General features: G+C 39.5%; 1 protein-coding gene across 2 annotated transcripts in view; it reads right to left on the bottom strand.

Annotated features, from left to right (window-relative positions):
• Nucleotides 1–449: 449 nt before the first annotated feature.
• CHP1 (calcineurin like EF-hand protein 1) overlaps nucleotides 450–23,775 on the bottom strand; it is a gene marked incomplete at its 3' end in the record, with an annotated part of 36,931 nt that continues 13,605 nt past the window's right edge. The window contains exons 3-7 of one of the 2 annotated variants that reach the window (XM_082835874.1): nucleotides 18,954–19,034; nucleotides 15,247–15,374; nucleotides 6,820–6,881; nucleotides 2,568–2,690; nucleotides 450–2,423 (exon numbers count right to left, since the gene is read on the bottom strand). In XM_082835874.1, the coding sequence (XP_082692000.1) occupies nucleotides 2,370–2,423; nucleotides 2,568–2,690; nucleotides 6,820–6,881; nucleotides 15,247–15,374; nucleotides 18,954–19,034 (448 nt within the window). Of the gene's footprint in view, nucleotides 2,424–2,489; nucleotides 2,691–6,819; nucleotides 6,882–15,246; nucleotides 15,375–18,953; nucleotides 19,035–23,775 lie in introns of those variants that run through there. The other variant, XM_082835873.1, reaches the window with a different exon arrangement.

Here is a 23,775-nt window from a genome sequence, read left to right as displayed (position 1 = left end):
ATACCCTACATAGCAGACTGAAACGTGAAGATGTGAAAAGCCATGTAACAATAGCTGGGTACAATATGTCATTGAGACTGTACGTTCGTGAGGGGGTAGACAACTTATTAACAAGCAATAGACAGATACCCTATTTTAGACCTCTTCTACATTTAAGGAGTCAGAGAGTCAAGAACAGAAATAGAATCCTACCTGGAGCAAGTGAGCAGTGGCTAAGGCTGTCAAAGTGTTAGTGTTGGCCCCTAAATGAACGCTCCCACCTGTTATGTCCAGGCAGCAGCAGATATAAAAGCCGATAGAATCTCATGTCATGTTCCAATTACGTTCAAATAAAGGCATTTGATAGCACAGACATAAATCCGAGTGAGACACACTGTGATTTCAAACTTGAGGAAGGGGACTGAGTTATGTAAAATTCTTGTAAAACAAAGGGAGAAAAATCACCCAAGTTATTTTGTTTTAACCACAAGTATTTATTGATGGATCAAAGAATACAATTTTAATGAAACAATAAGGCACAACTGTGGATTAAAACAGATTGCTATACAGCCAAAAGGAGCAAAAAGCCGTAATCTTAGAACTTTAAATATGCAGGTCAAGGAGCCTCTGAAGTACCTCTCTAACAGACCAGTGTCAGACAATTCTTCCCTTTTATACAATTCCTATATTACATCACTTGATCACAAAGTAAGACTGATACTTCACCAAGAATTCCTCAGTCATTTATACTTGAGTCATCCAGCCTGGCCACTCTTTCTTCTCCACTCTTCCTAATCCCTTTGCAGTGTTTTTTTTGTTTTGTTTTGTTTTGTTTTTAAGTAATTTCCTTCCTAAAGTATTGTGTATACATCTTGGATAGCCTTCCAAAGCAAGGAAACAGCAAGCAAGCAATAAGTCAGAGAAAGTCAGCCAAGGACAGATATGGATGAAGAGACTCATAAAGACAGATGTTAGGATAATAACAGCCTGATTCAATGAGGTCTATACTAAGCTGACTTAGGCAGAGAAGTTGCTCTGGTTCATGCAAAGGCCTATTATGCCACCTCAGGTCGTGCCACCAGTGCCAGAGCCCTTGTTCCTAAGGGATTAGCAGTGGTCTAAGAGAGGAGCTAGGATGTCATTGTAACCAGGCAGCTAATGATACGATACATTCAATGCTTTGGACCTGTATTAGGAGCTGACTATGGCTTCCAGCAGTAACATGTGCCAGGTGTAAAATTCATAGAGAATTCTGTGTAAAACCTCAAGACACTGAGGACAATCTTTAAATCTTGTGGACTGGGATAAGTTAGGCACTTATCTTTTTACTTGGAAATGTGAAGGGGAAAACATTCCAGGGCACACAGCACTGAGGCATAAACCATGCTGCAGAGGTGGGAATACTTTTAGGGTGCCCAGTCTCCTTGTTCAAGCAGCCATGAGAAACACCCCTGACAAGCATATTGTCAGAGCAGCTATTCTGGTGGTGACAGCATCCTCAAACTAAGCAAGCCTGCAGGCATATGGCTAATTTGTGGAGAGTCAACACTGTACTAACAGGAGCAGCCACGTAGGTATGTATGTTGAGAATCGGAGGCCAGAGGTAGAGCGACCTGGGCAAGCCACCCAGAAGACTTGTCTCTATAACCCTTATCTTTCAAGAACATCTCCAACCAACAGCCCTTTGGTGACAGAGCAGAGGGGACCAAGAGATGGTCAAGACATTCTTCCGAGAGAAGTACTGACCGAAAAGCTCCTGAAGAGGCAACATCCCAAAGACCCATTTAAGAGTAAAAGTAGATTAAAAACCGCCAGACCACTGAACTATACTGCCAAGTCAGAAATACATTTAACAGGCATAGCTTGGGATGCCAAGTAGAACAGAGGGGACTGAAGCTTAATAAAAAGCAGGGACACTGAAAGATTAAGTGAATGGTAGATTGGGTGAAAGAGAAGTAGGAAGCAAAGGACGTATAAAAAAGGATGAAGGAGCATGCCAGACCCAAGCTGGGGGGAAGGCAGCATGGCTACGGTCCACATCCAGTCAAAGAGCTTTGCTGGCTGGTTCTTGGCATGAATCCCTCTCACTTCTCAGACTGGATGGACACGTGGCACTCAGCAGCAGAACAGGGGGAGATGATATTTAGAAATGGAGATATCCAGCGAATGATACTGAACAGAATTAGACGGGGTGTACCATTCTGTAATGCCCTGTTTATACACCAAAGGCAGGTTTGTGTTGATGGAACATATTTGGGGTTGTCATGCAACAGCAGTAGTACTTTGGGAGAAGGGGAATGATGGGATGGAGGTGGGGCTGGTGTACAGGAGGACTTTCAAGTTCCAGTTCTTAAATACTAGAAAGCAAGGAACAGTTTGGTCTCAGTCCTTTAGTGAAGAAATCGGATGCTCATTTTCTGTTCTACGTCCACCTTCTCCAAAACCTGTTAAAAAAAACAAAACCCAACGACAGTTATGAAGGTCACAACAGGAGATACTGTCTCAAGCTCTTATGTGAATAATGTTTTTCTCCCTCCCTCCTGTGTAGTAGGATTTAACTTCTTCAAACCAAGAGGTAAGTGACTGACCTTAACAAATTCTGTGAAAGATATGGCGCTGTCCCCATCCTGATCAGCCTCCTGGATGGTCCTGTCTGCGATGCTGCCCAGCTGCTCGTCTGAGATATTCACTCCGACCATCATGCGTAGCACCTGCAGGACCAACAGCCAGGAATTACTGGAGACTTGGGGGTGAGCAGGACTCTTCTACTAAAATTAAAGATAAAAGCCACCCCCACCCTCTTTTCCTTTGATGTCCTCAAATATAACAGCCAAAAAGCTGAAACGCTTATCTTCTCACCTAGGCCATTCTAGACAATGATGTGAGCAGAACTCTCTGGCAAGGTCACTGAATAGGAAGGCAAAGCCTCACTTCAGGGAGAGTCCTTTGCATTTTGGTCCTCCCCATTCTTCCTGCCCGGAACGTAGATATGATGCTTAGTGGTACAGCAGCCATCCTGGGACCGTGAGGTGAAAGTCAAATGTGCGATGGATGCCAGAGGAAGAAGAAGCCTGGCTCCTGGACATCATTTAGGTACTGTACCAACCTGGACAATCTATCCCCAGGCTTCTTGTTGCATGAGGCAAACTAGTCCCTTATAGGTTTAAGTCAGTTTGGTAGGGCTTTCTGGAATCTCACCCGAATGCAGTCCTCTTTGAGGCAGTGCATTAGCCCAGATATTCCTAAAGTATGGTCGAGAAACATAAAGATCCTTGAAGAGTTAAATACTAAATCCCCCCTTTTAGAAAAATGACAAGCACATTTAAAGGGTTGCGAGAACTGTGGAAAAAAAGAGAATTAAACACTGTTTCTCCAAATTTGTTCTCAGATTTAACAAAGAGATCCCCTGCTCCCCACTTACTCTGCTAACATCTTTAGGGTGTGAATATACATGGAAAACTGCTACCTTAAGCAAAACAAGCAACTCTAATGACATGGCTCTTAGACAATATGAAATGGGGGACAGGGTGCTTTTATGATGCCTTGCGTTGCCCTAGTTAACCACCTCTGTCTTCAACAGGTTAAGAGCTGAGTTTTACCCCAGGAAAGCAAGGCCTTCTAGCCCAGCTGTTCACAGGACTCCCTTTCCCCTATTCCTTTACATCCTTCCCCAATCTCTTGAAACAGATTTTTAAAAGTATATTATAGGATTTTCTGAAAAGAAAACAAGAGCTGAAATATTGATCTGTATCAAGACTGTTCCCCCCACCCCTGACCCACAAATCAATTCTTGAAAATCGGAAGTTGTACATTTGGGTAGAAATCTATACAAATTGAAGGATAAATACAAAGTGGCAATGCTAACAAAAATATTAAACAGCCAAGCCATTTGCCATCTTCCCTGACTGTGTGTGGCCAACTAGACAAATCCATCCTCAAACAGCAGCTTCTTCAAGTCCCAGTCTAATTATTCTCTGAAGTGTTTTATTTTTAGAATTATAGAACTAATTGTGCATGTGTGCTGTGTGTATACAGTGGGGTGGGGACAGGAGTGGTGGTGTCTTAAAAATCACTCATCCAGTCTGTCAGTGAGGACATAAAGGTCCAGAAGTGCCTGGACACAGGTCCCAACAGCCACTAGCCCGAGCCGCCTGCCCGGGCCTCCACACCTGGCCAATGCTCTTTCCACCTCTCCATGGTGTCACTTTTGGTTCCAGTCAGAAGTTTATTAGCAAATGGAACTTTTATTATTACTATTTTTTTAATGCATGGTGAGGTTTTTTTGTATATACCCTTCAATGGTTTAAGAAAGCTCCCGTCTCTATTTTTCTAAGACTTTAAAAAAAAATCATGAATTGGTTGGGGTGACAAACTGGGAGACTGGGATTGATATATACACACTACTATATATAAAACAGATAACTAATAAGGACCTACTGTACAGCACAGGGAACTCTAGTCAATACCCCGTAATGACCTATACGGGAAAAGAGTCTAATAAGAGTGGGCCTATGTGTATGTATAACTGATTCACTTTGCTGTACAGCAGAAACTAACACAACATTGTAAATCAACTGTACTCCAATAAAAATTTAAAAAGTCAGGATGCAAGGGACACAGGTTCGTGCCCCGGTCCGGGAAGATCCTACATGCCGCGGAGCGGCTGGGCCCATGAGCCATGGCCACTGAGCCTGCGCGTCCGGAGCCTGTGCTCTGCAACGGGAGAGGCCACAACAGTGAGAGGCCCGCGTACCGCAAAAAAAAAAAAAAAAAGTCAACATTGCTACCTTAAAAAAATCATGAATGGAAGATGAATTTTATTAAAATTCTATGGAAAAGGCCATTCAACTTTTCTTCTTTAATCTGCTACCGTGGAGAAATACTATTTCTATACTATTGATTGGTTTTCTAATTTGAATTCTTTGAATTCCTGGTATAAAGCCACTTGGCTATAATATAGTATCCTTTTTATATATTGCTGGATTCGACGTATTAATATTTTGTTTTGGATTTTTACATCTATGTGAGTGAAGGAGACTGCGCTGTAATTTTCTTACAGTCTTTAGAAGGTTTTCATGTCCAAGTTATGCTGGCCTCATAAAATGTGTATAGCAACTATCTTTATTGAAGTATAATTGATATACAGTAAAATGTACACATTTAAAATGTACAATCTGATAAGTTCTGACATCTGTTCACACTTGTAAAACCATCACCCCGATCAAGATAATAAACATATCCATCACCCCCAAAAGTTCAACCAGAATTTTTTTTTTTTTTTTTTTTTGCGGTACGCGGGCCTCTCACTGCCGTGGTCTCTCCCGCCGCAGAGCACAGGCTCCGGATGCGCAGGCTCAGGGGCCATGGTTCACGGGCCCCGCCGCTCCGCGGCATGTGGGATCTTCCCGGACCAGGGCACAAACCCGTGTCCCCTGTATCGGCAGGCGGACTCTCAACTACTGCGCCACCAGGGAAGCCCCCAGATGTAGCAATTTTAAATAAAGTAAATTCTTCTTACTGAAGAAAGATGTCCCCGGGGCTTCCCTGGTGGCGCAATGCTTAAGAATCTGCCTGACAATGCAGGGGACACAGGTTCCAGCCCTGGTCCGGGAAGATCCCACATGCTGTGGAGCAGCTGAGCCCGTGTGCCACAACTACTGAAGCCCGCGCACCTAGAGCCCGTGCTCCACAACAAGAGAAGCCACCGCAGTGAGAAGCCCACATACCGCAACAAAGAGTAGCCCCCGCTCGCCGCAACTAGAGAAAGCCCGCGCACAGCAACAAAGACCCAACACAGCCAAAAATAAATAAATAAATTTATTTAAAAAAAAAAAAAAAAAAAAGAAAGATGCCCTCAATTCAAAAGCAAAGGACACTATCATTGACCTGCAGGCTGTTTTGGTTTTTACTCAGACACAGAAATGTAGGAGTACCCTGGGTTGGTCCTTAACCTCAACTTAGAAGACTTCTCAAGGCAATGAGTTCAGACTTACTTCAGGGTGAGTAGAAACCACTTTACTTTTTAGTTTTATCTTGAAATAGAGAAATCTCCCCATGGAAATTCCTGAATGTTTTCGCCCCCTAGGGTCCTCAAGATTCATAAATATTTTTTTAATACCTTTAATTAATTAATTAACTTATTTATTTATTTATTTATTGCCACACTGCGCAGCATGCGGGATCTTAGTTCCCTGATGAGGGATCGAACCTGTGTCCCTGCAGTGGAAGCGTGGATTCTTAACTACTGGACCGCCAGAAGTCCCTCAAGATTCATAAATATTAAAAGAAGAAAAGAAAAAAGGAGAATTTTCTCCCTACCTAAACTTGTATTTAGGGAAGGGGGAGCAGGGAGAAATAGACCGGCAATGCTAATAGGATGAAATGCCAGTCACTGCTATTAGAACAGGGAATTATCTAGGGGGAGCAACAAAGGCGAGTGAGTAGTGGCTCAGCTACACTGTCCCAGAAGCAGTTCCTTGACCCTTACATCAGGCCTAAGGACATACAAAACAGCAGCATTTACCTTCGTGTCATCAGAATTACCAATAAGCTGACAATAAATGAACTATCTGATCTAAATCATCTCACATATTTTAGTGCCAGTCTGCACTTAAATGACATTTAGTTAGCTTTCAAATAGTGGAGACATCTGTGAGAACTCAAGACGCCATTTCAAGTTTCCCCAGGTCATCTGCTCTGCTTTAAATCTAGGACAGGACTCTGCATACAGCAGGTGTTAAATAAATGCTTACTCAAGGAAAGAACAATTCCTGCCCACAAGAATAAGCCGGCAGGGCCCAAACACAAGTTATTCGTGTGCATGGGAACTCTCCCACATACCTGTAACAGCTCATCACGGGAGATCTTGTCATCTTTATCCAAGTCATACAGTCGAAAAGCAACTGGTAGGAAAAAACAAGAATTTAGTGGAAATTTAAAAGTGTTTTGCCCCTTCTCAAGGAACTAAATATATAAAGGACACCTGACAGAAAACTGACAATGAATTAATAGTTTTTCCAAGAGCAACTGCAATTACTTGTAGAGCTTTTAAAGACATTGTAACATTTAAGAAACTGGGATGCATCTCATAATTGATGGCATCATAGCTTGGATGAAGTATGGCCCCTTTATTGCACAAATCAATAACGTAATAAGTCGAATGTCCTTTTTCTTAACTTAGAATGTTTAAAAAAAAAAGTCCAAAACCCGTAAGTGGCTCTGCCAGTTAGGCCATCTCACACAGCCCAAGTCTACCGTGCACCGCACTCAGGGGGAGCCAACAATAGGAGCCACAGAGGCAACCAAACAGCTGACTACACAAAGTATTACTCTGGAAAAATGACCACTTTGGCAAATTCATGTCAAATTTCAAATAATCCTCAACTACTTGGGAATCCTGAAGGTAAAGAACTTCAGTGTCAAATAGAAATGCCAAGAATTTGATGGTGTCCTGGCCTTCTCATGCTTCTCCCTCTTTAACAATAGGTAAGTCTTTTAGAAACTAGGATATCTGAGAGAGAGAATTCAGAAGAGCAAAAATCATTCAGACAGTGCCATTTTCCTGAAGGGCCACCAAGTGAAAAGTATGGTAACACTGGATGATTTTTTGGCACTGTGACAAATCACACTGAGGAAGTGACTACCTTACACTTAGAGCTGAATATACTGTGGTTTTGAGGCTTTGAATCATTTCAAGTATGTCAGTAAGATTTTTGGTTTTCAGTAGGTACTGCCAATATTAAAAGGCCCAAATCCAGCTTTAGAGTTATTAAGATATACAGATTTAGATCTCGTCCTTGGAACCCACAGCCTAGTAGAGGAAAGCAACACACACTACGCACTTTAATACAGTCCAAGTGTTATCATACATATGAAATACCAGGGAACAAAGCATATAGCAGATGTGCCTTTCTGGTTCAAGCAACATTTGAACAAGGTCTTGAAAGACAAACAGAAATCTGATGAAGGGTGGCATTCCAGGCAGAACTAATACTAGGTACAAGGGCAAGAGAACGTGGATGAATATCTAAAAGTTTAAACATCACTCCTTGCCTCCACCAAAAGAAAAAAAAGGTGGGGGGGGCGTGCTGAGTTCACTAAAAGTCTAAGTAAAACTTTTAGAAAAATCTAATTTACTTTTTGTAAGGCACAATATTAAAATTCTGGAAGGGGGAGTAACTAGGAGAGACTTTCTCTGATGTTTGTCTGTTTTCTTTAATTTGGTTAGTTGAGTAACTAACTTTATCAAATTTGAGACTTTATATGCTTAGGAGGTTTGGATTCCAAGGGGAAGGAGACAAGGATCATAAGTGTTCCTAAAGGAATGTGTGTTTAATATATTCCCAATTTGAAAAAGAATAGGTATATGTATATGTATAACTGAATCACTTTGATGTACACCTGTACACTAACACAACATTGTAAATCAGCTACAGTTCAATATAAAATAAAAATAAAACAGATGAATGGAAAAAATATATATATATTCCCCAAACTAAACACACATACACACACACACACACACACACACTCTCTCTCTCTCTTCTGCATATGCTGTCATCTTTCTAATATACCATAAAATGTGTTATTTACTAAACATTTTGCAATGGAAATCTGTTTGCTATATAACCCATAAATATCTGTTTCTGAATTTCTTAATTGGGGGGTAACTGTAATAAACACTTACATCCCTTTCTGCCAAAGTATTTACAGAAAGCTGAAAAGCTAATTTTTGAAACCTAACTGCAATGGACTGAATGTTTGTATCTCCCCCAGAATTCCTATGTTGGAACCATAACTTATCCACAATGTGCTATTAGGAGGTGGAATCTTTGGGAAGTAATTAGGGTTAGATTAGGTCATGAGGGTGAGGCCCTCATGATAGGATTAATGCCCTTATAAAAAGAGGAGACAGGAGATCTCTTTATACTTCTCTCTTTCTGTTTCCACCTCCATCCCAACGTGAGAATACAGCAAGAAGAAGACTGTGGTAAAGCAATTATACTCCAATAAAGATGTTAAAAAAAAAAAAAAAAAAAGAAGACTGTGAACCTGAAGGGGGGCCCTCACCAAGAACCTGACCATGTTGGCACTCTGATCTCAGAGTCCAGTCTCCAGAACTGTGAGAAATGTCTGCTTAAGTCACCCAGTCTATGGTATCCTGTTATAGCAGCCTGAGCAGACTAAGACACCAGCAGAGCCATCACACGATAGGGTCTTTTAGAAAAAAGTACAGCAACAGTAGTTATTTCTTAACTGACTTGGATTCCTGTCACTCAGCTCTGGTCCTGAACCAGTAGAACCAGCATTTTCCCCGAGATAATGAATGGTCAAATGCCAAATGACTGAGACATTCTGTTAGCTTCTCTCTCTTTCCTCTCCTCCTCTCCCTTTCCCCCCATTCTTAATCCAGGAGACTTGGACTCTCCTGTCTCCAGAGCTGTCATCTCTCATCTCCAGTCCCAGGGCTTTAAATGCCATCTAATGTTGATGACTCCCAAATGTGCATCTCCAGCTTGGACCCCTCCTCTGAGCTCCTGCTGTTGACGGCAGAGCAATACAGTACAGTGGTTAAGACTCTAACTCTGCCGAGTCCTGTCTGACCGCTTACTAGCTATGTCTACGTGAGCAAGTTACTTAACCTCTCTGTGCCTCAGTTGCCCAAGAGGTGCAAGATGAGAGTAACAGAATCCACCTCATAGGGTTGTGAGGACTGAATGAGTTAGTACACAAAAGGCACTTTAAACAGTGCCTGGCACACAGGAAGAGCTCAATCAGTGTCATCTACCCGCCGTCACCTCTCTGCCCTCCTCTCCTACCACTCACTTCTTTCTTGATAATGCTGCTTTGTTCTCTGAACACCAAGCACTCATTTCTACCCAAGGACCTTTACACCAGTCGTCCCCTCTGCCTAGAGCACTCTTCTGCTATTCTTGGCATGACTGGCTCATTCTTAGTGTTTCAACTCCTCAGAGAGGTTTCCCTAACCACTCATTCTAAAGCAGTGACACCCTCCCCCATCACTCTCTCATCTTACCTTATTCATTTCCTTCACAAAACTTGCCACGATCATAAGTCCTGTTTATTCGTTTGTCTTTTTCCATATAGTCTATCTCCCTTATTACATTGTAAGATCTCTGAAAGCAAAGACTTTATCTGATTTATGCACCATTGTATCCTGGGCCTAAAATAGTGCCTGGCATACAGGAGTTGCTCAAACATTTGCTTAATGAAAGACCAAATGAATGATCTCAGTCAAACCTTTACATTTTAATCACAGTTACTTCCTTAAAAAAAAACCAAAACACTATAGTGAAATAAACATAAAATTTAAGTGTACAGTTGAGTACTTTCACACTGTTGTGTAACCATCACCACCATCCATCTCCAGAACTTCTTCATCTTCCCCAGTTGAAATTTTGACCCGTTAATAACTCCCCATTTCCCCCTACCTCTAGGCCCTGGCAACTTTCTATGAATTTGACTACTCTAGGAACCTCATAGAGGAGGAATCAAATAATATTCACCCTTTTGTGTCTGGCTTATTGTTATTTAGCATAAGTAAATTTTTCTATGTTGTAGCATGTGACAGAATTTCCTTTTTTAAGGCCGAATAATATTTCATTGTATGTATATACCACATTTTGTGTATCCTTTCATGTTGACGGACACTTGGGTTGCTCCCACCTTTTGGCTGTTGTGAATAATGCTGCTCAGTTTCTTCTTGGCTACTCTCCCAAACTCCACATCACCAATATTCCTCATCGTCCAGATAAAATATCTTCATGCAGACTCATTTCCCACATTACTCATTATGTGTTATAAAAAACGTAAACTATTTAAGAGGACAATCAGAACATCAAAAAGGAAGCTTACCATGCCCTGGAGCATTCTAAGATGGGTTGTACCTTCCACATCAGACTTTATAACCTTACTGACCTGAAGAGGAGAATAAGGAAACCATTCCTGGGAGACAAACAGAGCAGTAGCACTATGTGTGCTTGGACCTGTGCCTACATAGGTACAGTTCAGCCTTGCTGATTGTCCTTGACATTCTTTCACTGTGGCATAAAAAAGAAATAGGACAAAGCATGCTCTCAGAGTCCCTGAAGAGACTATTCTCTGAGGAAGATGGACTATAAACAAATTTGCCTTAGTGGCAAATGTGTTGCTAGGTATATGATGTTCAGTTGCTCTCAGTCTACAACAAGAAGTGCCGTCTTACTGCTTCCACAGCTCTGTGGGAAATTCAGAGAAAACCAAAATACAGACAGAGAAGAAGACATCCAGGACTCCTCTGTAGCTCTGGTTTCACTGGTCTACTTACATGAATGTGATCCTAACATACAGGATGCAACAGAATTCGAATTCATGTTCAGCTTCCTATAAAAGTTGATCTGAAAGCCAAGACTAAAGTAATGGTAAAAACCATGCATAACTTGCACAGCACTTACTATTCTATCTCACCCTAAAGTCTGCCATTTCGGTGGCATTCAGGCCTTCTTTCTTCCTAAAAGAAGCTCATCCATGGCTTCAGGGGGCATTCTGTCTCTCTGCCTCTGTCTTTCTTTCCCCACTGTCAGATATGAATAGGGAAGCGCACAGCCCAGCTGCCCCTGAAAGCCACCATGTGACCATGAGGAGCCACGCCTTTGGATGAAACAGACCCGAAGGATGGCAGAGCAGAGCAATAGGAAAAACCTGGGTCCTTGACAACACAATCAACCCTGACGCTTGCCCCACCTCACTCGTTAAGTGAGATAATACATCTCCTTACTGCTGAAGTCAGCTGAGTCAGCTGAAGGCATCCTCACTGATACTCTAAGTAACTACCAAATCCCCTAATGTTACCTGTAATATTTTCTTTAGGGTCAATGTGAATTAATGAATTTGCTTATCCGTTCACTCATTGATGAACACTTGGGTTACTTTCTTGTTTTAGCTATTGTGAATAATGCCATCATGAACGTGGGTGTACAAATATCTCCTCAAGACTTTGCATATACCCTTCACCCCAGCCTCTCCTGATGGTAGCATCTTGCATAACTATAATACACCATCAAAACCAGGAAACTGACAGAGGTACAATCCACAGAGTTTATTCGGATTTCACCATGTGTGTATGTGCATGTGTGTGTAGTTCTATGCAATTTTATCACCTATGTAGTTTCATGTAACCACCACCACATTCAAGGCACAGAGCTGCTCCATAGCCACAGGGCTCCAATGTCACATCCTGTTATTTAGTGTATAATAAAGAAACACCTTTATTACTGTATCACAAAGTTGTTTTGACATTTTGTTCATTGTATTTCAATATAATTGGTTTCCTTTATAATCCTATGTATTTCATTTTATGCATTCACAAACATTCCGAGATGGGATTGACAGGATTCACCAGACTGCCAAGGGAATTCGTGACTTGAAAAAAGTAGAGCCCAGGCTGTAGAGGGAATTCAGGTAACAGGTCTGTGTTATACCTGATAACCTTTAAAGCCTCCTCTAATCCTGGATTAGAAAAGCAAGCATAGTTTCGTAGAGCACAGAATGTTGTCTTTTTTATAAATTTATTTATTTATTTATTTTTGGCTGCCTTGGGTCTTCGTTGCTGCGCACAGGCTTTCTCTAGTTGTGGCGAGCAGGGGCTACTCTTCGTTGCAATGTGCAGGCTCTAGGCGCACAGGCTCAGTAGTTCTGGTGCACAGGCTTAGTTGCTCTGCGGCATGTGGGATCTTCCCAGACCAGGGCCCAAACCCGTGTCCTCTGCATTAGCAGGCGGATTCTTAACCACTGCGCCACCAGGGAAGTCCCTAGCACACAATGTTTCTTAACTGTCTTCTTAACCGACTCACTGGATTCACAGATGCTCCCCCTCCCCTCTGCAAATCGTTCTAGCTGATATGGCAACACACTGCATAGTTGTAGCCAATGGGCGACTCTGGAGTGCCTACTCCACCTGCTGAGTTGGATGCTTACCGAGAGTCAGGTGTGTCAACTGTCCTAGAACTGTGCTATTTGTACTTTTCATAAAACTACATAATTTTATAAGAAATGAAATGTGTGAAAATAAAGTTATTTTTAAATGAATATTAGATTGACTGCTTTTGAAAGGCTCAATATTAAGGCACTGAAGAAAAAAACCCAACCAAACTGTTGCTAAAGTATGTGTGGCAGGACAACTGCAAAAGATCAAGGAAAAAATGTTAACAGCAGGAAGATTCTATTCTCAGAATGCTTTATAAGTACCTTTAAGTTCTCTTTCCACTGAAAAGAAACTGCAACTAGAAACCTTAGACTATACATTATAGATGTGTTCTACACAAAAATGTCACACACCTCCCATCAACAGAACTTTACCAAAACAAAACAAAACAACTCTTGGTCCTACATCTAAAGACTGGCCAGTGAATGTGTTTTTAAATAATATAAGGTAAATTAAAATGTTAAACCATGTATCCTTTTCTATGATTCTATGCTTTAGCTGACTTTTTCAATTACTGATCAACTCCTGGTCTGACAACATTTTAAATGAGAAAATTTCTACTACATTAATGCCAGCATCAGGCAAACATGTAATAAATATATACTAAAGCTCATAAAACATTAAGACACAAGGCTTTGTCTCAAACAGTATTTAGTATTGAAAGAAGAAAGTGAAATTCACTAATAAACATAAAGTATCCAATAAATTTGAGAACAATTCATTAGAATTCTATTTTCTTTTATATTTAGTTTTCTTTGTACTTAAATTTTCCACTCTTCATTAAGGTATATGATATTGTGGTAAAGAAAAGCAGTGTTTTATTATTCTGGTTCAAAAATCTTCCCGTCTTATAGAACAAAACTTATTTTAGTATTTCTCAAACTCTTTACCTGAAATACAGAGGAGTGAACTCACACTCCTATAAGCAAGGGAGATCTGTGGATATGGCCCAAGCGCTACAAATTAAAAGTTTAAGTTTCATGTACTATCTTTCAAGTGTATATATATTCTATAGTTTATCTATATTTGTTTCAATATTAAAAAGCTTTTAATTTTTCTTTAAATCGTTCAGTAAAAACTTGATGGGCATAAATTAATTAATTAAAAAACAAAAACAAAAAAACTTGATGGGCCCCATTTATTCTGTGGCTTCATAGACTTCACTGTGCACCCAAGCAAGAGAAGCTAGGGCTCAATCAATTCAATACAATTTCTTTTCTTTTCTTTTCTTTTTTTTGGCTGTGCCACGTGGAATACGGAATCTTAGTTCCCCGACCAGGGATCAAACCCATGCCCCCTGCAGTGGAAACGCGGAGTCTTAACCACTGGACCACCAGGGAAGTCCCCAGTTCAATAAAATTTCAGTTTCAACTTGTGTTGAATAAAAAGAGAAATTTAAATTTAATTTCTTGGAGAAGTATTATAAGGGATTAGGCAATATCATACATGAACCAACAAAGGGCAGAGGGAAATTAACAAATATCCAAGGAAAGGCGGCAAGAGGCATGGAGACAAAAATTAGGTCTTGCACTAACCTAGCTGTCCACCCCTACTTAAGTCATATCCCAGTATCTATCAAATTCTAAGGTGGGATGGGTCTTTCTCACTGTTGTCACTCTAGCACTTATCACAGTACCTGGCAAACAGGATATATTAGCAGCTAACTCTTATTGCCTTCAAACCTTCCTGTTTGAAACCCCTTAATATCTCATTTTACAGAAAAGGAAACTGAGGCCCAAAGATTTTAAGTAACTTGCCCAAAGACACAGGGCCAAAAAGTGGCAGAGCTGGGATTCAAATCCAGCCAGTTGGGACTTCCCTGGTGGCACAGTGGTTAAGAATCCACCTGCCAATGCAGGGGACACGGATTCGATCCCTGGTCCGGGAAGATCCCACACGCTGTGGAGCAACTAAGCCCGTGCACCACAGCTACTAAGCCTGCGCTCTAGAGCCCGTGTGCTACAACTACTGCAGCCTGCGCACCTAGAGCCCATGCTCCACAAAAAGAGAAGCCACTGCAATGAGAAGCCCATGCACCGCAACAAAGAGTAGCCCCTGCTCGCCACAACTAGAGAAAGCCGGTGCATGGCAATGAAGACCCAACGCAGCCAAAAATAAATAGATAAATTAATTAATTAAATCAAATCCAGCCAGTTTAGCTCCAGGATCTGAGCTCTTAACCACTATGTTAGAATAAATGCTTGTTCAGTGAATGAATGAGTAAATAAATGATTTGTGAGAAATGAAAAGCAAATATTTTAAGCCAGAAGACTTTATCTCCTTACAGTGCAGTTTGTTGCTTCGGCTGTTGAGTGGTTCTGGTCCATTCACATCTTTGCTCTTTTCATTATCCTCAATGGGTCGGAAATGAGCCAAGGTCCTCATGAATCCGCGGAAGTTTACCTGGTCCTCTCTGATCAGGAAAGATAACAAAAAGAACATCTTGTCAGTCAAGGCAAGGTGATTATTTCTTATGAATTCAATACATTAACAGGTTTAGCTAGAGTGGCCTGAAAGTCCATTTAATGAGGTCTCTTTCCATACACATGGTACTTTAGGGCTCATAAAATATCTTCAGTTAAGTCTTGCCACAAGCTTGTGAGGTTTTATTCTTACTTTACAAATTATTAACCAGACTTAGAGAGGTAACAGGACTTACCAGAGTCAGTTACCTATTGAATTTACTTCTCTTTTCCCAAAGAGGATTTTAAGTAGCAGCAGGGCTGTGCTATCAGACAAGCCAGAACTTGAACTCACTGGCTTCAGACTCTGCAGCAAACAGCAAGTTAAGTCATTTCAACCCAGTGTCTCCCTAACCACCTCTCATGTCTCCCCTGCAGTCACACGTACCTAGTGATATTTTAACGTTAAGGCATATTATGTAAAAGCTGCTTTTGAAATAAAGTTTATTTAGTTATAGAAGCAATAAATACATTTTTGGAAATTTGATAAAAAGAAAAGAGAAAAATACCACTTCTAGTTCTACCAATCAATCACAATCATTGTTAGTATATCTCCCAGTAATTTTTCTATGTTTTTTGGATAATTGTGAACATACTGCATAATTTTGTAGCTTGCTTTTTTTAAACTTTTAGGTATGTCTACAATCAGTATAAACACTTTGAAACATTTAAACCATCTGCATAATAATTGTGTGGCTGTATCATGATTTTATTATTCCCTCATAATTGGATAGATATTTTCCTCATAATGTTTTGAAAGACCTTTGTGTATAAAGCTTTTTGGGTACTTAAGATTAGAGAAAATCTTTTTATCACACCACAGGCTAATCAGTAACCCTATAAGAAATAATTCTAAAACTTGAATGAATAAAGAATGTTTTTAATATTAAAAGAGAAATGTCCCATGTGACATAGCTATTTATCTAAGGCAGTCATGGAAAGAACAGGTTGCCTCGTTCCTGTGGCTACCTAAAAATACATCTGAGTCTTTGCTCCCATTGAATAGATGTGGTATGTCGGGTCTCCTAAGTGCCAGCAAACACAGAGATCAGAGACCTTGTAAAGGTAGAGTTCAAAGGCTAGCTTGTGAGTCGCTTGTACCCAAAGGAATGACCTTTCACTCTTTAAGGTAGCTATACTGCTAATGGAGCGTTATCTCTAAAAAATGTGAGTAAGGGCTGAGGAATCAAGGAATGTGTAATAAGATCTGAGTCACATGCTAGAACAAACAGATAAATGAGTACATATATCACTGGCATGTCTCTGAGTAAAAGGGAACTAAATACCAATGTCTTACTTTCAAATCTCATTCTTTAAAAACAAATTGAACCTAAATATGACCAGAGAAAAACAAAAAACCCAGAAGCCAAATATCTGTATCTGATTAGAGCAAGAAGTAGAGGTGCAGCATGCTAAGAGCCGAGCAGTGTAGTCCAGCGCCATCCTCAGCCTCCTCATATATACCTCAAGTACATCAGCACACATTGTGTCCTTAGCAAGAAAGAGATCAGTGAAAAGGATGACAGACAACACTGTAGTCACAACAAAGGTGGTCTGGCCTTTACAAAACAGCTTTCCACAAGCTGCTTCTTCAAATAATCAATGGTGACTAGGGAACACTTAAAAAAAAAGCTGGCAAAATGACTCTACGGGGTTTACTTTTCATTGCAAAAGGTTTGGATACAAAAGAGCAGTGAAAGTTATCTCCAGACAGTTCTCTGCAAGGGCTAAAAAAAGGAAGTGAAAAAAGGCAAGAATTCAGCACTAAAACCACACCTGAAACAAACGGGCATTTCAGGAAGAGAAAAAAAAAATCAGAAAATGAGGAAGTGTAAGTGATTACTCATGGTCACCATGAATCTGAAAAGGGCAGGTCTCAGTCTGATTGAGTCCTATCTTCACATGAACTGGCTGCTAGTCTTCCCCTTTGACTGTCACTCAAATTTACTGAGTGACCGTCTTCTCAACTTGCAAATTCCTTTGCTCTCAATTCAGAGTTCTAAAATTTCCTCTCCACGTGTTTTATCTGATGGTGCACTTACTGACACTTAGTCTCATTACTAAGAACTGGCAAACATATAACATTTTAAAGTCCTCTGGGTCAAATAAACAAGTCACAAGGAACCAGGAAGACATTGTTAAAGAGATTACTTAAAACAAGATTATATGATAAGCTTTATTCAGGAAACCCTACCTAATTGAATCAGTAAATATTGACTCAGCACTTTGAAGGCAGTGTATTAGGTTAGTGAAGCATATCAAAAGCCTAGTTTTACATTACACAAACCTAAATCTGTTTGAGAGAGTGTGTGTGTGTTAGGGGAACTATATCCATAGTTGATGTCGTAAAAGAAATGTAAAGCAATGTTCTGGATTAAAGGAGGCTAAAGAGATATGACAACTGAGCCAGACTGGGATCCTATACTGGAGGAAGGGGACATGCTAAAAAGATTGTTGGATAAACTGATAAAATTGGACTATCAGTAATATATTAGAATACAATAGGTAATGAGGGAAATAGATGAAGGTGGTCAAAGGGTACAAACCTCTAGTTATAAGATGAATACATTCTGGGGACGAAATGTACAGCAAAGTGACTATAGTTAACAACACTGAATTGTACCTTTGAAAGTTGCTAAGAGAGGTAAAAGTTCTCATCACAAGAAAAAGTAACTAAAAAATAAAAAGAAAAAAAAGAAAAAAGTAACTATGTGAGGTGATGAATGTGTTAATTAATATTATTGTGGCTATCATTTTTCAATATATACATGTATAAAATCACTATGTTGTATACCTTAAACTTATACAATGTTATATGTCAGTCACATCTCAATAAAGCTGGAAAAAAGAATACATAATATTTTATATTAATATTATTACAGCACTTGATAGGTGTGGTAAGTATAAATTACCCACTAGACTTCAAAGACTTAATATGAAAAAGAATATACAATATAATAATACTTTTAAAATATTGATAACATTGAATAATATTTTGGAAATATCAGGCTAAATAAAATATATATTGCCAAAGTTAATTTAACTTGTTCATCCAAAATTAATGTAACGTGTTTATTTTTACTTTTTAAATGTGACTACTAGAAAATTTGTAGTAATTATGTATGTGGCCTGAATGAAGTTTTTATTAGCTAGGACTGAGACAGAGAGCATACACAAATGAGGCAAAATGTTAACAATACAACAGATGCTTCTGGGTAAAAGATGTACAGGTGTTCCTCATACTGTTTGCAAATTTTGCAACTTTTCTGTAAATTGAAATTATTTCCAAATAAAAGTTTTAAAAATGTTTAGTTTTACATCAAAGATAAACAGAGATTAAAGACAACTTTGAAGATGGGCTAATAGACCTATCTGAAGTTTAAAACAAGGATGAGGGTAGAGATACTTTAGATATGATCGAGTTAGAGAGGCCTAATGTAATCAGGAGGATCATGGTCTGAGATGACCCAACCGATAGCAACATTCCAGATTAGCCTCAGAAAGGAAGCCCAATAAATGCAGGGACTCACCCCTCTGGAAAGAAGGCATTGATGATCCGGTCCCCCAATGGGTTGATGGCAAGTTCTGGAATCCGCTGAAAGTCTTCCCGGCTGCCAAGAGAATCACCTTGGGTTAGAGACCATTGGCCCTTAGCATGAACTCCTTCAGTCATGCTAGAGTACAACCTAGCAAGGATATTACCTCCTGGAATTTACTTCTGTGGCAAATTATACCAAATAACTGCAAAGAATAGCACTTTAATAGCTGCCAAGTGTTTCTTGCACCAGCTCTGGAGTGGAAGAAGCCAGGTTTGACTATGCCACATTCTAGTGAATTCAGCACACAGGTTATGTCAGTAAACCAACTGACAAGCAAATACTAAGCTGTCCCTGTAAATGATTCCTTGAACATTACTATTTTGTACTTAGTGAGTTTGGAGAATGAAGAGCAACTGCAAAGTATCAAACACTGCAGAGTTGAATACGGGAGGAAAAATTCAGAGGGGCCTCCGTACCCTTGATAAGAAGATATACAGCACTTATGAAATGCAAGGAATTCTTAGGTGATATTTACATCTAAGTAGAGAATAAAACATGACAGGGACTTCCCTGGTGATCCAGTGGTTAAGATTCCACGCTCCCAGTGCAGAGGGCCTGGGTTCAATCCCTGGTCAGGGAACTAGATCCTGTATGCCGCAACTAAAAGATCCCACATGCCGCAACTAAACATCCCATGTGCCGCAACTAAACATCCCATTTGCCACAACTAAGGTCTGGTGCAGCTAAAAAAAAAAAAGCATAAAATATGACAACTAACTGACTGGACTTTTCTCCATTGCCTTCTACAGACTAGAAGTATTTAACCACAGAATATGGCAAGAGCAGTCATCCTCTCAGAACTTGAAGTCTGTTGAAGTGAATATTGTTAGTTATCATTCACTGTATATACATTATGTGCCATTCTAACTCTGTTTATACACTTCATCTCATTTCTTTATGTCACCACTTTATGCCCTTTTAGAGCTGAGGAAATTGATTTTTTTTTTTTGGGCCGTGCCATGTGGCATGCGAGATCTTAGTTGCCTGACCAGGGATCGAACCCATGCCCCCTGCAATGGGAGCACAGTGTCTTAACCACTGGACTCCCAGGGAAGACCCAGAGCAGAGGAAGTTGAGAGTCAGTGAGATAAAGTAACACGTCCAGTGCTACAGAGGTAAAAAGTGGCAGAACTGCAATTTAAATCTAAGTCTGTAAGTCAAACCACATGTTCTTTTTCCTAAAAAACCACACTTCTTTCCCATAGTACATAAACTTTTTGAAAGGTGCTCTCCCAAAAAATGTTCAGTAACTGTTTTTTTAAAAAATTCTTTGGTTGATATTCTGTGCCAAAAATATAAAGCTACCTACAACAAAGACAATATATGTACAAAATATCAATGTCATAAAGGACAGAGAAAGGCAGAGCATTGTTCTAGATCAAAGAGGACTTAAGAGACATACAACTGAACTCAATGCATGATCCTAGACTAGGAAAAAAAACTTATGAAGGACAATACTGAGCCAACAGGTAAAAATGGAATATGGACCATATAGAATATGGAATATTATATAATAGTACTGTATCAAAATGCTAAATTTCTTGATTTTGAAATGAGAATGTCCTTGTTATAAGGAATACACACTGAAGTATGTGGCAAAATGTTAACAAGTGGCAAATGTGGGTATCGAGTATATGAAGTTCTTTGCATTATTCTTGCAACTTTTCTGTAAGTTTCAAATTATTTCCAGATAAAAAGGGGGGAAAAAGGAATACAAACTCAAAAGATGATTCCTGCCTTCAAGACATTTACTAACAGAAGAGATAAAACTTATTCCTTCACCCTCTTTGCACTAGAAGCTAATGAAATGTTCGCATTTTACCCAGGAGCCTTCAACTCTCTGGTCCTCTCGTGGTTTAACATTTACAGGGTGCTTAATTAATTCAACAAGCTCATCTCCACCACATCTGGTCATTTTCTACAGGCGTAGAAAATGACCCAGGGGACTAAGCACAAAGTTCTGGTACAATAACTCCAGATTCTAATCTTCTTTCATCATTTAGGGTAATAATTTTTATATCAGTTAATGAATTAGAAGAAGCCATTCATAAGATAACTAGGTTGCTTAAAATGATGAAAGAAAGAAAATTACTGAGGTCCTGATTATTTAATTCAACAAACATGTACTAAGCTCTTATTATATAATGTGTTCTATAATACAAAGTCTACATTATCAACACAATGTAGTTCCTCTTTGACAGAGGTTAAGAAACAATAATTACTCCCTTTTAAATGAAGATTAAGGCTGATTTGGATTGCAAGGCCACATACCTCAGTTTAATGTCTAATGAGCTTAAGTAATTTTAGCTGCAAAAAGATACAGTTTAAATACCAGGCCTAGTATCAGGTGCTGAGTCCACAACCTAGCCTAACCCCTTGGGTCTCAATGAAGAATCTAGTCGTGGACTTCCAATGTCAATAAGGACCTAAACCTTGTCTTACGACACTTTTAAACTTTACTCTTAGAATTTAGATTGTATATAAAATGGGGTCTATAAGATCAAGGGGAATACAGTTGAAAATATAAATATAAAAATGAAAGGGTATAAAAAATAGTTTATAAACTGTCAAACAATGTACAGTTTATTATTGCTGGTTGTTCTATAGTGGAATGGAGATCATCTGGACACTACCTCTAAAACTCAGCTTCTCAAATTTGTCTGCCAACACAAATCTAATGGAGAAAAAGAAATACTCCAAGCAGCTCACATACCACAAGTGTTATAATTCATTCAAAATGCAAATTTTTGTGTGCTCATTAAAAAACATACCAATATTATATTCTATCTCATAGTATACCTAGGAAAATCTTCTTGAGGATTAAGACATTATTACTGGTAGTAGGCAGAACCATGTATAATGGCATTTTTTATGGCCAAAAAATTCACAATGAAGAATTGTTTTCCAGATATGTACCAGCACAGAGATGCTCTGGGAAACCAGTTTTAGAGACCTCAGTAACCAGAAATGCCAACCCTCTACACTGATCTTCACTGTGCAAGTTCTTTCTCTTATACAGAGATGTAGCCTCATAGTTAACTTCTTATATTTTAAGGACCCAAGGTAGATGCCAAGTTCTTTCTCTTATACAGAGATGTAGCCTCAAAGTTAACTTCTTATATTTTAAGGACCCAGGGTAGATGCTTAGATAACATACATAATGAGGACATTAAAGTCTGCTAGTTGGACATACCTGTGGGAACACACGTTCAATTAAGAAAACAGTTTTCTGGGGACTTCCCTGGTGGCGCAGTGGATAAGACTCCACGCTCCCAATGCAGGGGGCCCGGGTTTCATCCCTGGTCAGGGAACTAGATCCTACACGCATGCTGCAACTAAGAGTTTGCATGCCACAACTAAGGAGGCCACCTGCTGCAACTAAGGAGGCCTGGAGCCGCAACTGGGACCTGGCACAACCAAATAAATAAAATAATTAATTAAAAAAAAAAAGTTTTCCACATTTTAGTATAATAGAGATAAATCATTTACTATTTGTATTTATTATGTAATTGTTTATATTTATTAACATTGAAATGATAATAATTTCCGTTATCTAAAACATTTGATATTTTAAATTAAATTGATAAAAATTATTTTTTTTGTCTTGGTAATACAATTTTTTTTCAGGTTTGCCAGGTGAGGGAAGTAGCAGTTACAAAAACTAATTAAAGGAACTCTTAAGAATGGGTCAGCTGCCCACTGTTGCCAGGACCCATCCCAAGAATATAAAACCATTTGTCCCCAGGATAAAAATGGAGAACTGCTATGGAAAGAAACTGAAAGATCCACCTGGGCAGGGTTTCGGCCAAGTGTTGGAGGCTGGCTCCCCAGGAACACAGTCCTTTTATTTGGGGAAGAGAGTTGCAAATTTGTCCCCTTGCTCCCTGACCGTATGCCCTAAAGTGAGGTCTAGCAACTTACTGGCCCTGCTCAGAGTATAGAGGGCTTGAAGTCAGTCCTTCCATCCAGGCAAAGACCTGTGGAGAAAGCAACCACAAACAAGCCCATGCCAGTCTTCTACAGTAATCCATCCACACTTTTTCATAAATATGAATGGACAACCAACACTTACCGGCATTTTGGGAAAATCAATAACATAAAAAAGTAGGATCAAGATGAATAGAGATAATCATAATTCAGGGAACAAAAAGGAGTTCTGAAAGATTCTAGTAAGTAACGCAATAGATATTTGATAAGTTCTTGCATCTGTAAAACAAAAATAAGCTACTATGATAGAGCAGAGGTCAGAGAATGAGATAGTTTCTTGGAAATTAAAAATATGACTGTGGATAAGTTCATCAAAAGGTCTACAAAATAAATTCAAGGATATCTGTCAGAAAGCAATGGAAAAAAATCAGAAAATATGAGAGAAAATTGAGTCACGGTGGTCCAATAGCCAACCAACAGAAATGCCATGAAAATCAATAAAGAAATAAGAGGGGGAGGAAGTAAAGAAATAGCAGAAGAAAACTTTCCAGCTAAAGGACATATTTTTAACTTTTTTTATGGCCATGCTGCATAGCACGTGGGATCTTAGTTTCCCAACCAGGGATTGAACCCTCGCCCCCTGCATTGGAAGCGTGGAGTCTTAACCACTGGACTGCCAGGGACATCCCTAAAGGATGTATTTTTAGATCGAGAAGGTTCACCTGATACTGAGCAATGAATAATGAAAAATAACCTACAAAAAGGTACAACTTTGTGAAATTTCAGAACATAGGAGGAGATATTTGAAGGTTTCAGAGAGGAAAAA

The sequence above is a fragment of the Leucopleurus acutus genome (genome assembly GCF_964270905.1).
Source record: "Leucopleurus acutus genome assembly, chromosome: 1".
Taxonomy (NCBI): Eukaryota; Metazoa; Chordata; class Mammalia; order Artiodactyla; family Delphinidae; genus Leucopleurus; species Leucopleurus acutus.
This window is presented reverse-complemented; position numbering and strand designations above follow the sequence as displayed.